This window comes from Gorilla gorilla, chromosome 22 (assembly GCF_029281585.2).
Source record: "Gorilla gorilla gorilla isolate KB3781 chromosome 22, NHGRI_mGorGor1-v2.1_pri, whole genome shotgun sequence".
Lineage (NCBI taxonomy): Eukaryota > Metazoa > Chordata > Mammalia > Primates > Hominidae > Gorilla > Gorilla gorilla.
In genome coordinates this window covers 27,510,019-27,524,368 of record NC_073246.2, presented here as the reverse complement: position 1 = coordinate 27,524,368, position 14,350 = coordinate 27,510,019, and the positions used below count along the sequence as shown (strand labels likewise).

Sequence of the window (14,350 nt, the reverse complement as noted above, 5' to 3'; positions counted from 1 at the left end):
GGCAACCATCTTATAATTTGTAGAGTTGGGAGAGAGTGCTAATCCTTTTCATGGTCTAAATATTCAGTTGTTGCAAATTAGTAACTTTCTGTTGGGGCAGGTTTGACTTTGCTTTTTATTTTGGTTGGATTTACAGTAATTTCTGGTGCCTTCTGTTATGACGTAGTTTTGGATAGCAAACTTGATGAGTGGATGCCAACAAAAGTAAGTGTATTCTTCTGGAGTATTAATTTTAGAGTGTCTGCCTTTCTTTGTTAGAATGATTCCTATGTTAGTATTGTTGAATGGTACTGCATGTTGAGAACATTTAAAAGAATCTATGTATCTATCTGTGTATCTGTGTATCTGTCTGTCTGTCTATCTATCTATTGGTGTTGTTGCTTTTTCAGCCTATTTAAGACAGAGGTATGTGAATGAGAGTATTTACATCAACATGGTCAGTTGTCTTGAAACTTTATGTTCTGCTTGACCTTTTCTTGATGTTCCTTCTAAGTGGTTTTAAGGTAGTGGTTTTCAAGAGGCCCAGAATATAAAATATAAAAACTTAACTATCTTGACCCATGTAGTAGTAGGGGGCCTAGAGCCATACTTGTTTGGGTCGCTGGAGCACAATTTGAAAACCACTCCCCTAAACCATTTTAACTTGTTGTATACAGTGAGGTCCCTGTATATACAAGGGTCACATTGAGAGCTGGGTGAATTAAAGAATCAGACTTTGACAAAGCTAACTCAAGCATCAACAAATGAAATATTAACAAACTAAACTCTTTGTGAATGGTTTGCCTTTGTAATGAGGATGGTCCTTGTTGGTCTGGGACTTGGGTAGCAACAGAGCCTAACAAGGACAGTCTAGATCAGGTGCTCAGTAGGTAAGGGGTGCTGATGGTTATCAAAGATCAAGCCTGGAGATGTAGTTCTGATTGGGGAGAATAGGCAAATACCTAATTCTTAACTAAACAAAACTATATGTCCTATGTATTGGGAGTCTGGAGATCTGAAAAGGGCAAGCAGTGTAGCACATCATTTTATCATTTCCACTGTGTACATTCTTTTTATATTTAATATCTCTGAAAATATATAAGCCTTATATTAGATGGTATCTTGCAATTAGAATTTGTAGTGTTTTTTTGTTTTTTTTTTTTTCCCTTAGTAATACATCTTAGATTTAGTAAAATACTGTAGTGGTTCTTAAAAGCAAGGATTTTGGAGTAAGGGCAGATCAAGCTTTAAATTTGGCCTTGGAAATTACTTTTTGTATAATCCTGCGCATATTACATAATATTGAGAGGGAGAGAAGAGGGAATCAAGAAAGAATGAGAAAAAGGGAGAGGGAAGAGAGAGAGAAGAGGATGGAAAAAGGGGAGGGAAGGGATTGGAACTGTTTCTTCATGACCTCTGGGCTCCTGTCAGTGTAGCTTCTTCCTTTTCAAGTATGTCTCCAAATTTAAGATTTTCTTTACTGGGGCAAGTTAGGTAAAAACTGAGGTCAGGATTTAATTTTCATTATCTGTGAAACATAACTGCTTTTTTCTTTCTTTCTCTCTTTTTTTTTTTTTTTTAAAGAGATGGGGGTCTCACTATGTTGCCCAGGCTGGCCTTGAACTTCTGGGCCCAAGCAATCTTCCTGCCTCAGCCTTTCTAGTAGCTGGGACTGCAGGTGTATGCCACTGTGCTTGGCTTTTGCATTTTTCTTTTTTAAAAGATAAAACCTTACAAAAGAAATATGTGAGCTGATTGCAGACTCCATGGAGTTGAGTTGAGTAGACAGCTTAAAGAAAGTAGGGTAGAGTTACATTGAAGGAATAGTTGTATTAAACCATGAATGTTGATTTTTTTATATAGTAAATTATTCTTTATAGAGAAGTCATTTCATGCAAAAAAGTCTAATAGGATTTTTATGGAAATAATTTCATTATAAAAACTACTTGTGTAATAGTGCTTGGTTTTTTCTGTATTATTAGTAATTATTTACAGTATGAAAGCTCAATTAGAATTTTTATTAAAAATCTTAAACACATTGTTAATGTGTATTCTTCATCATTTTAATTGTGTAAAATTGACATTTTTATTAAGCAGAAACTTTTAATATTGGACATGCTATACTTTGTACAGGGTGGGTGATGATGCTACATTTCTAGTGAAACTTTCTTAATTAAGAAAACAATAATTTTTTCCCCATATATTTAATAAACTTAGTTTTATTCATACTGTAAACACATTTTTATGTCTTGCTATTTATTTATTGGCATTTTTACTTGCTGCATCATAGTTTTAATAAACATTTTAAGGTTGTATAATTTGGATGAAATTATATAATTTGGATAAAATTTATTTATAGTTTTATCTTTAATAATTAGTATTAATGAAGGCTGACACCTTAATTACAGGTAAATAAGAAGTTTTATAGTTTATGGTCCAAAACTTCAGTTGTTGCAAATTAATAACTTTCTGTTCTAACAAATTTGATTTTATCTTTTATTTTAGTTGGATTTGCAGTACTAAGCATAGAGTTTTGTTTCAACTGGCTTATGGAGAAATGCTTTTCAGTGAATTGTTACTAAAGGTTATTACTTCATTTTTAAGGAGAACTTACGTTCCTTCACAAAGGATGCTCATGCTTTAATTTATAAAGATCTTCCATTTGAAACTCTGGAAGTTGAAGCAAAAGTGGCATTGGAAATATTTCAACACAGCAAGTAAGTGTTGGCTTTCTTTAAATCAAGGCTAACTCTCCCAGTATTATATGTAATAAAGAAAATTCAGGTCTTAACAATTTTTATATTTGATATACATATGACAGTGTATTATTTTCCACTCTGAGACCTCTGTGATCTCATTTATTTCGATGAGGAAAATGTTCCCCATGTCCCTTGATAATTTTCTCACTTTGTTTTACTTCTCTGTTCTTGGACCAGCCTTTCTCATTATATCAACATAGTGGCATGTTTCCCTTTTTTCTTTCTAGTGTGAAGTGATAATGTACGTTAAGCGACTATATAATTGTGTGTATTTGGCAGTGTTTCTCTCCTACCCCTCCACACTTAAAATGACACTGATAAGATTGAAAATGCAAGCAGTTTGGGAGGGGGCTGACAGCTGAAGTAAAATGTTTACACAGCCAGGTCTTAATCTTCTGCATGTGAATTATTCATTTGATGGATTTTCTTTAACATTTTAATTCCTGCCTGGCTTCTCAGTTCTCAGAAAACTTTCAGTTCACCTTCTACTACCAGTTGTAAGAACATGAGCTAAATTTTAACATTAATCTAATACAATATTAGAACTAACTAGAAAGAGAAACCTGTGCTGTAAAAAAAAAAAAATAACAGAGTCTGAAGCCAAAATATGCACCTAAGAATTGTGAAAGGTTACTGATTAGAATTTCTTTAGGTATATAGAAGTTGAATTACAAATTCTCATAGGGATAGGTTATCATAAATATATTGGGTTAGTTATGAGTGTGTTTTTGACACATACTTTATAGCTTGGCATTTCTCAAAGTAGTCTGTCTTACAGTATTCTTCTATAGGATGTTAATTGACATGTGAAACCATGTACTGTGTTAAGCTGAGTTTGAAGAACAGTGGCTTAAAAAATTTTACTCAGCTGGGCGCGGTGGCTCACACCTGTAATCCCAGCACTTTGGGAGGCCGAGGCGGGCAGATCACGAGGTCAGGAGATCGAGACCATCTTGGCTAACACGGTGAAACCTCGTCTCTTTTAAAAATACAAAAAATTAGCTGGGCGTGGTGGCGGGCGCCTGTAGTCCCAGCTACTCAGGAGGCTGAGGCAGGAGAATGGCGTGAACCCGGGAGGCGGAGCTTGCAGTGAGCCTAGGTGGCGCCACTGCAGTCCGGCCTGGGCGAAAGAGCGAGACTCCGTCTCAAAAAAAAAAAAAAAAAAAAAAAAAAAATTTTACTCATCGCACTCAATGGTCTCCGAAAGGGGACATTGAAAATTTCCCAAATATATTTGCCCATGAAACACTTTTTCTTGAAACATTTTTAGCGTGTCCTGGAACCAGTGGATTTAGAAACCAGTTGTAATGTACTGTTTTAACTAGAGTACAGATAGTATTGTAGAACCAAACCACCATTTATAGCATTGATTCGACAAGAAAATTCTTTGGACTATCTGAACACGTGAAGTCACTCTCTGTGACAAAAGTCTAGGCACATGCTGCCCAAAAGAAATATAATATGAGACATCTGTATAATTTGAAATTTTCTGTAGTTGCATTGAAAAAAAGTCAAAACAAAAGTTGAAGTTAATTTTAATGATTTTATTTAAATGATACATCTAAAATGTTACTCAGTGTAATCAATATTAAAATATTGATGTTATTTTATATTCTTTTTCACTAAATCTTCAGAACCTGGTATGTGTTTTACACTTAAGGCACATTTTAACTAGTACTAATCACATTTAAGTGCACCATGGTACTTTACTGGACAGTGTACTTTTGACTTCCATTCAGTATACGTTGAGATTTCCCATTCCTCTAACTGTCAAGGACTGGTAGTGGCTTCTGGTACTTTTGTAACTTAGTTGAGTGTGTGGTAGGAGGAAGGGGATAATTCTGGAGGAAGCTTGATAGGACAAAAGAGTTGGTTCATTGAAGGTGGGTCAGTGATTGAGTCCTTCTGCTGCAGGAGTTAAGGGTGGGACCTTTTTGTGGCTTTGACTCTCAGGGGACAGGAGCATCTCTTGGAGGTGGGTCAGGAGGGATAAGTATTCAAGGGAATTGGTACCCTTATTAGTGCCTGGGGGACTGTAGCAGTCAGTGGGTGTTTTTGCATAAACCAGTGTTCCCTAACTTTGCCACATAATTGTGCATACACCTGTGGTGCACCTACACATATTACTTGTTTAGCACCCTGAGGTAAGCAGACAAAGCTCTCAGTAGTAAATGGTAAAGTCATGGTTTGAACCTGGGCTGTGCAGTTTCATCTGTGCCTTTAGCTATACTGACAGAATTGGGTAGATTTGAGAGATACTGGGCAGTCAAATTGACAACTTGATAATGAATTGAATAAAGGAGATATGGTAGGAGAAAGGAATCAAGGAAATCTCCCAGGTTTTTCACATGGACACCTGGGTGGTTGGTGGTATCGTACTAAGACAGGAAATTCAGGAGGAAGAACAAGTTTGGGCGGGGAAAGAGGTGGTAATTTGTGCAGTTTGCAAATTTCAGGGTAAGGTGCTTGTGGAACATCCTAGAGGATGTCCAAATGGGTCTTGGATATACAGTTTGGTGGTCAGAAGAGGTAGGTAGATTAGAAGCAGAGATATAGGAGATACAACTACATAAGTTGTAGCTCAAGGGGCTGACCTAGGGAGGATGCTTAGCGTGAAAAGAGGGTGTAGGATAGAATTCTCAAAGGGTAGAGAAAGACAAGAGTGGCCAGAGATGTAAAATAACAAGCAGTAAGGAATGCCACTGATACCCATGGAAAGAGCACTTTGAGGCTGGATGTGGTGGTTCATCGCTATAATCCCAGCATTTTGGAAGACTGAGGCAGGAGGATTGCTTGACACCAGGAGTTTGAGACCAGCCTGAGCAACATGGCAAGACCCTATCTTTACCAAAAAAAGTTAGCCCGGCATGGTGGCTCACACCTGTAGTCCCAGCTACTTGGGTGGCTGAGGCAGGAGGGTCGCTTGAGCCCGAAGTTTGAGACTGCAGTGAGCTATAATTATGCCACTGCATTCCAGGGTCGGTGATAGAGTAAGACCCTGTCTCAAAAAAAAAAAAAAAAAAGAAAAAAAGAAATAAAAATGGAAAGAAAGAACACATTGAGAAGTGGAGGTGAGCGTTGGTATTAAGAAAATGAGGACCAAAAAATGTCCACTGGGTTGACACCAAGCAGGTCTGTGACTTTGTTGAGAACAGTTTGGCAGAGTCATAGGGCTGTGGCCAGATTAAAGGGAGGTTCCAAGTGTAACCTACTCTCAGAAAGTATGGCTGAAGAGGAAGAGAAAGGGAGGTATCTTTAAACACCTTTTTACATATTTTGAGTTAAAAAAAATGTTTTTTTCTTTGCTGCTTTTCAGGTACAAAATAGATTTCATAGAAGAGAAGGCATCTCAGAACTCTGAGAGAATAGTCAAGCTACACAGGTAAGTAAAAGTCTAAAAACTAGCTGCTATGTTAGAGTAAGGCTTAGCTTTATTGTTATCTGAATGAAGCATATGACCAAAAAAGATGAATTTGTGTCTTATTTTGTTCTTATTACCTTATTTTTGGTTGCTTCGTTCATTGTTTTGATATGGTGGTAAATGGAAGCTTTAAATTATCTTCAGGAACACTTGTGGTTTCTATAATCCTCATTTTATTGTTTGCTATTTTTATTTAATTTTGACTTGACAACCACTGTTTAAGAATGTAATTTTTAGGTGTTTTGAAACTGGGCAAGATAGTCGTGATGAATTGAACATCGTAATTCAGATGAATACCGACTAACTAGTAATTACTTATGATACATGTAAGTTAAGCCAGAATGTGCTTTCTCACGCATGGATGAGAAAGGTCCACTGCTTATGAAGACGTTCTCCCATGGGGAGCAAGTTCCAAGACAATGCATTCTGCAGAAATGACTTCATGACCTGGATCCATTTTCTCAACCTCCTGTTTTTATGAATTGGACTTCACTTTTTTCCTCTAGAAACTGCCCTTGTTTCTGAACACAATCTGTCCTACACACTGAATTCTCAGCTTCGTTACATGGGTTATTGTAAGGTCGTAGATGATCGGTTTTAGACAATTGGATCAGCTTGATAGCATGATGTGTTGTGTGACTCTTAAAGACCTTAAAACCTATATCAATGCTAATTAAGAAAATGGTTCATTTGATTTAATTTTCAAAGTTTTAGCCTCTTTACTTGAGATCATTATGTCAGGGGTCATTAGAAACTGAATTGAACCATATATAATGTTCTTGATTAGGGATGTTAGCAGCAAAGAGAAGGAAGAGATTTCTTTCTTAAGCTCTTACAAATTATTTGATATTGCAGTTTTGTTTATTTATTTTTAAATCAATCAGAATAGGTGACTTCATTGATGTGAGTGAGGGCCCTCTTATTCCAAGAACAAGTATTTGTTTCCAGTATGAAGTGTCAGCAGTTCACAATCTTCAACCCACCCAGCCAAGTCTCATACGAAGATTCCAGGGTGTGTCTTTACCTGTTCATTTAAGAGTAAGTAAAGCTTAAAGTTGTAGGTCTTCCAATTTGGGTATAGATATAATTCTGGACTTGATTTTATACCAGTTTGAAGAATATAAACTTTTAATTTTTCTTAAGTTATATGACACTAATATTTTATAAACTCAGGTTTATGATTAAAAACAAAGTTGCCCAGGGTGTAAATATACAATTACAAAAGAAACATAAGTTGAAAAAATTAAATTGATATAGCATTTAAAAATTTCAAGTTAGCATAGGTGAGGGTACATTGACAGAGGGGATATTAGAGTGCGTATTGGTAAGACTTTCTGGAATGCCTTTTAAGCTTAAATTTGGCATGCTCTTCCCTCTAATTTTAATGATCCATCATGACCCGAAGCCTGACATTTTCCACATTGCTCCCACCCCTTGCTAATCTTTTTATTTAAATTTTTGATTTTGAGATAATTGGGTTATAAGACATAGAGAGATCCCATGTACCTTTACTTGGTTTCCTCAATGGTAGCATCTTGCAGTACTAAAATACAGTATCACCACCAGGGTATGGACAGCGATACAATGAAGATACAGGACAGTTCCTTCACTACGGGGATCCCTCATGTTGGCCTTTTATAGACGCATTTACAGCCACTTCCCTCTGTTGCCCCCATTACCCTGCCTGCTTACCCCTGCCAACTACTTATCTGTTTTCCTTTTCTATAATTTTGTCACTTCAAGAATATTATATGAATGGGATCAAACGGTATGTAATTTTTTGGGATTGGCACTTTTCACTCAGTATAATTCTCTGGAGATTTCATCCGAGTACATTGAGTATATCAGTAGTTCATTCATTCTTATTGCTAAGTAGTATTACTTGGTCTGGATGTATCATGGTTTGTTTAACCATTCATCCATCAAAGGACATCTGAGTTATTTTCAGTCTTTGGCTATTACAAATAAAGCTGCTGTGACATTGTGTGCAGGTTTTTGTGCATATTTCTCTGGGATAAATACCCAGGAGTGCAATTGCTGGGTCATATGATAAGTGTATGTTTAGTTTTTTAAGAAACAACCAAAGTGTTCCAGAGTGACGGTACCATTTTACATTCCCACTGGCAGTGTGTGAGTGATCAGTTTTTCCACATCCTCACTAGCATTTGATACTGTCACTACTTTTTTTTTTGTTTTAGTCATTCTGATATGTTTGTAGTGATTTCTCATTGTAGTTTTAATTTGAATTTCTCTGTTGACCAATGGTATTGATCATTTTTTCATGTACTTATTTGCTGTCTATATATCTTCATTGGTGCAATGTCTGTTTATGTCTTTTGCTAGTGTTCTAATTAGATTGTTTTACTTTTTAACAGTTGAGTTTTGAGAGTTCTTTATATGTTTTAGATACTAGTTTTTTGTTAGATATGTAGTTTTCAGATTTCTCTCTTTGTCTGTACCTTGTGTTTGTATATGTGGCTTGTTTTCTCATTCTCTGAGCAGCCTTTTGCAGAGAAGTTTTTAATTTTGATGAAACTAGTTTATTAAAATTTGATAACATTTTTGTTTTTATAGATTATGTTTTTGGGGTTAATTCTAAGAACTCTTTGACCAGTCCTACATCCCAAAGATTTTCTCCTTTTTTTTTCCTTCCTAAAAGTTTTAGAGTTTTACATTTGTTTAAATCGGTGGTCCATTTTGAGTTAATTTTTCTATGAGTGTGAGATTTAGGTTTAGGTTTTTTTTTTTTTGTGGTCTATAGATGTCAGATAGCTCCAACACCATTCGTTGAAAAGGCCACTCTTCCTCCACTGAGTTACTTTTGCATCTTTGTTAAAAATTAGCTGAGCATATTTATGTAGGTCTATTTTTGGGTTCTCTATTCTGTTCCATTGATCACATATGTTTAGCTCTCTACCAGTACCACACAGTCTTGATTACTGTAGCTCTAAATAGGCTGTGAAATCAGGTAGAGTAATTCCTCCCTTGTTACTGTTTTTTAATCATAATTGTTTTAACTCTTCTAGTTTCTTTGAGTTTCCATTTAATGTTAGGATAATATTTTCAATGTCAACAGAGTCTTCCTGAGATTCTGATAAGTCCATTAGACCTGTATAGCAGTTTGGTGAGAATTGACATCTTTAATATGTTGAGGTTTCCAGTCTATGAACTTACTGTATCTTCTTATTTATTTGTATCTTCTTTCATCTCTCTCATTTTGTAAAATTTAGCACACCTCTCCTATACATTTGACTTTGACTTTTCTCCACATACCTGCTTCCTTTCCTAGCCTTCCGAATTTCAGAAAATGGGATCATCCTTTAACTCAAGCTTGTCCAACTCACAGCCCATGGGCTGCATGCAGTCCAGGACGGCTTTGAATGAGATACAAATTTGTAAACTTTCTTAAAACATTATGAGGTTTTTTTGCGATTTTTTTTTTTTTTTTTTTTTTTTAGCTCATTAGCTGTCATTAGCGTTAGTATATTTAATGTGTGGTCCAGGACAATTCTTCTTCCAGTGTGGCCCAGGGAAACCAAAAGATTGGATACCCCTGGTTTCCTTAGTTGTTTAAGGTAATCCTTGATTCTCTTTTCCCCTCATAGCCATGCCCCAGCCCATCCATCCGCAAGTCCTTTCAACTTTTAACTCTGAAACATATTCTGAATCTATGCACCTTATAGCATCTCATCTACTACTACTTCCCTTATCCAAGTTCCTCTTTGTTTTCACTCACCTTCCTTGCTTTCACTCTTGCCATCTACAGTGCATTTTCCACTTAGTAGCCAAAGTGATCTTTTTAATACACAATCTGTTATGTACTTCCTCTGCCCCAAACTTTCCAATGGCTCCCTTGAACAAATCCCAACTCTTTACCCTGTCTCACAAAGCCCTGCATTATCTGGTCCCTGCCTGCTTCTCTGACTTTATCTAACACCACTCCTTTCCTCACTCACTATATTCCAGCCACAGCTTAAGGTCTCTGCACCAGCAGTTCATTCCGCCTGAGTCAGGCATGGTTTTCCCTTTAAACATACCAGTCAGCTCTTTCCCTGGAAGGGTTTGTATGTCGATATTTATTAATTTTACCTTTTATTATAGATTTTATGAGCTCATTCAGTGTGGAGTAGTCACTGGCCTGCCCATATGTCTTGTTACCACTTTCAGTTGACCTAATGAAATTGATGTGGTCATGATACACTTTGCACAGTTTTCTTTAATGCATTCTGATAATCCCCTGCTACAGGAGGTTGTTATGGACTAAGGAAATTGAGTTTAAATTTTACTATTGTCTTGGGAGGCTGAGGCAGGAGAATTGCTTGAACCTGGGAGGCGGAGGTTGCAGTGAGCTGAGATCGCACCACTGCACTCCAGCCTGGGCGACAGAGTGAAACTCCATTTCAAAAAAAAAAAAAAAAAATTTACTATTGTCTTTGTTAGGTTTTACTTATTCTTTAGGGTAACTTGATGAATCCTCTGCTTCTGCCATTTCAGTGTGAAGGTGTCACAGTTGGTTTTTAATGACTGTCTTCTTGTGATTGCTTATGATTTGACGAATGACTTCTAGAATGTTGAAACTGGCTGTTTAAGGATTGAACCACAGTCTATGGGAAAGTAGGGCAGATTTTTGCTTCCTATTAGAAGAAATGCTTTCTATGATGGAAATGATTAAGATGGGCAAAAGTGAAAGAAGGGCACGTTTGATCCTTAAGCATTTTTTTCTTAAATGCTCACTGCAACCTCTGCCTCCCGGGTTCAAGCGATTGAAGAAAGCAAAAAACAAAGCAGCTATCCCCATGTAGCACCTTTTTTTGCTACTATGATCCACTTTTATAACCACTTATCTATATTAGTACTGCCTAGCTTTTTATTTATTTTGTTCTAAAAGCTATGTAAAGACTCTGTCCCTTTTACTTTGACATTACTGCTTCATTTAGTTCATCGCAAATCTTTTCTTTTCAAGGCACATTTTACAATATGGGATAAGCTATTGGAAAGATCTCGGAAAATGGTAAGTGTTTTTGACAGCTAATGAGTACTCTTCTATAAAGAAATTCATCAAAATTAACCAATAACAACCAAACGGGGGAAAAATGAAAGAAACAGAGAGAGGAAAAAAGTAAGTTGTCTCAATAGTCAAAGCAGTGTTGTGATTGTTCACTAGTGTGTTGGTAAGGGTAAAATTGTAACTTGGCAGTTCTCTTTTGATTTTATTTGTTAATATAATGAAAATGATATTGTAGAACTTGAAGAGAAATAAGAATATTACTATGTAATAGTAATAGTTCTTAATAGTTGTAATGGTATCAGTTAGGTCTTAGGATTTATTTTGTAAACTTAATGAATATTTAGAGGATTGAGATTTGTCAGTTGTATTTTAAAGCCGCCTTTAGCCATTAACAGTGAATGTGCAAATATCCTAATGTCCTGAAAAACCAGATTTGAATGTTTGTGTTTTTGTAGTTTATTCTTTGTCATTAGCATTTAGACTTAATGAGTAGGAATGATAGTATTTCTTTTCTGTTTTTGTTGAGACAGAGTCTTGTTCTGTCTCCCAGGCTGGAGTGCAGTGGCGCGATCTCAGCTCACTGCAACCTCCGCCTCCCAGGCTCAAGCGATTCTCATGCCTCAGCCTCCCAAGTAGCTGGGACTACAGGTGCCCACCACTATGTCCAACTAATTTTTTTGTATTTTTAGTAGAGACAGGGTTTTACCGTGTTAGCCAGGATGGTCTCGATCTCCTGACCTCGTGATCCACCCCCCTCAGCCTCCCAAGGTGCTGGGATTACAGGCGTGAGCCACTGCGCCCGGCCCGGGTGATTGTATTTCTTGACCACAACTATTCCTGTTTCCTATTTCATAGGCTAAGTGTGCCTCTTTTACTTAGGTTATCTGATAGCTGTCCTGTGTAATCTGGCCTCATTAGGACTTCCTCCTTATCCTAATTTCCCACAATGCTACAAACACTGGTTAAGCTTGCAAGCACATTAAGCATCACACATTAAACTTATTTTCAAGTTTGCTTATTTCTTCATGATAGTTTTTCTTTCTAGACTCCATTTCCCATTCTCTTTCTATTTACCACGCAGTCATTCTTCACTACCTCGCCTGAGTCGTACCTCCTCCATGGAACAGTCTCAGAGTAATCTCTAACAAATAATTACTCATTCATATAAGTTTGTGCTTGATTGTATATGTCCACATACTATTTTTTGATTGTTTTCTTTGCCAGTACATTTATTTTCTGTCTGTTAAGCCTTTCAGGATTTGTTATATTTGTGTAAGCCCAAATTTTGAACACAACATTAGCACATGAAGGGGTTACCCAAGAAATATTTATTGACAATTTTTCATAATGATATATAAACCTAGTCTTTATTAATGACTATGTAGATAGGAATTATTGTTTAGGGACTTCACCATAATGTTCTTGAGTAAGGGTTATATAATTTTTTTTCTCATGAGAAGAAATTACCTTTGAATGGATGGAGTAATTTTCTCTTTTTAGTTGGTTACAGTGATCATTTTAGATGAAGAAACTAAAGAAAAAATGTTCAGCATGTTTACTTGGAGTTAAGTAAAATTAAAAAAAATTTAAAAAGCTAAAGAATATTAAAGAAATAGTTTGGAAAATTAAAGAAGCAGTAGTAACTGAACACTTTAAAGGAATGAAAAATGTAGAAAAACGGCAGAGACAGTGTCTTACCTAGAATATCTGGTGATGTTAGTCAATACATATTTTTTCAAACATTTATTCTGGTTTAGTTGCTTTTTTCTACTGTCCATTTTGCTTTTCTGAAGGGATTAGATTAAACGTGGTTCATTGATGCAACACAGACTTACTGATTGTTTATTGTGTGCCAGGTACTGTTATGGTCTGGAGGTACAAAAAAATGAACAAAATTTACTTGCTGCCTCAGGGAAGTAATGTTGATTGGATAATTAGACTTATAAACAGACAGTTCAGGTGTGCATGTGGGGCTCTGGCATAAAGAAGAGGACTCAGACCAAGCTGGGGAGTTGCTTAAGGAAGGCTTCCAGGAATTGGAGTCTCTTAAGCTGATTTTAAAGGGTGAATAAAAGTGGACCATGCAGATAATCTGTTGGAAAATGGGTTGGAGGTTATCTCGGAGGAAGTCACTTGCCTACATAGAGAACATGATGAATGTAAGATGAATTTGAACGTACAGGTCACATGTAGGGTAGGTGAAGAGTCAGTCCAAAAACAGAATATGAGGGGCTTGTGTTCCGTGTTGTGGAACTTGCATTCCTGACTTTCCTCCTCCACCCCACTGAGATGCTAGAGAGTAACTGGAGAATTTTGAGTAGGGAAGTGACCTGTTGATCAGCTATTCTTGTTTAAAAGCTCATTCTAGGGGTAGCATGGGATATAGCTGTGACTTAAGCCAAGAGTTCTGTTAAGGGGATAGAAGTGAATGAGGTCCTCAAGTTCAGCCACGATAGGGAGAATGACCGTGAGAGTTAACTTAGGCTGAATTAGTAGGACTGTTGATGGAATATGCAGGTAGGAAGAAGAGAGTGAATTCTTGAATGCTGTCCTTAGGTATCTGGGTGGAGCCCTTTACCAAGATAGATGATGCAGGCAGGACAGGTTTTGGGGTGTTGAATTCAGATTTAGCCATGTCTGTTTGATGAGTCTGAGTGACATAGAATAGAAATAGGGACATAGAGATATCTATTTAGACTAAATCTGTAATATGTTCTATTCTAAATGGAATTATACTCCAAAAGAAAATAAACTGATTTAAAATAGCTTGTTACAGCACTTCAGGTGTTTTTTCTTACACTAATGATTTTGTTTTACGGCTGAAAAGTAAAATGGCCAACTTGAGAAGCCTAGGTATAATATGCCTTAGATTATATTTTTGAATGGAATTATTGTTCTTTACCTGATAATTTATATTGGTTACTTGGCCTTTAAATCTTTCTTCTTACCTAACTTTCTATTCTACTATTTAAGGGGAAAGATAAAGGGTCATTATAAGAGGGCTGTGGAATGATTTAAAATGGTGGGTGAAGGGTAAAACTGAAAGTGTTTATTAGGAAAGTAAAGCTATTCATGTTTTTACAGGTAACTGAAGATCAAAGTAAAGCAACAGAGGAATGTACATCTACCTAATAATGTTCTAAAATTTAAATATGTATAATAAAATAAATGTTTTAAATATAA

The 14,350-nt window shown here is 36.4% G+C and overlaps 1 protein-coding gene across 4 annotated transcripts in view; it reads left to right on the top strand.

Moving 5' to 3' along the window:
- The window catches only part of MRPL39 (mitochondrial ribosomal protein L39), a 22,054-nt gene extending 7,704 nt beyond the window's left edge, over window positions 1-14,350 (top strand). For 2 of the 4 annotated variants that reach the window (XM_019017735.4, XM_004062623.5), the window contains exons 5-10: window positions 137-204; window positions 2,584-2,696; window positions 6,055-6,120; window positions 7,044-7,197; window positions 11,123-11,170; window positions 14,252-14,350. In XM_019017735.4, coding sequence (XP_018873280.3) covers window positions 137-204; window positions 2,584-2,696; window positions 6,055-6,120; window positions 7,044-7,197; window positions 11,123-11,170; window positions 14,252-14,299 — 497 coding nt within the window. In that variant the 3' untranslated portion in view covers window positions 14,300-14,350. The other 2 variants (XM_055373959.2, XM_055373958.2) reach the window with 2 other exon arrangements.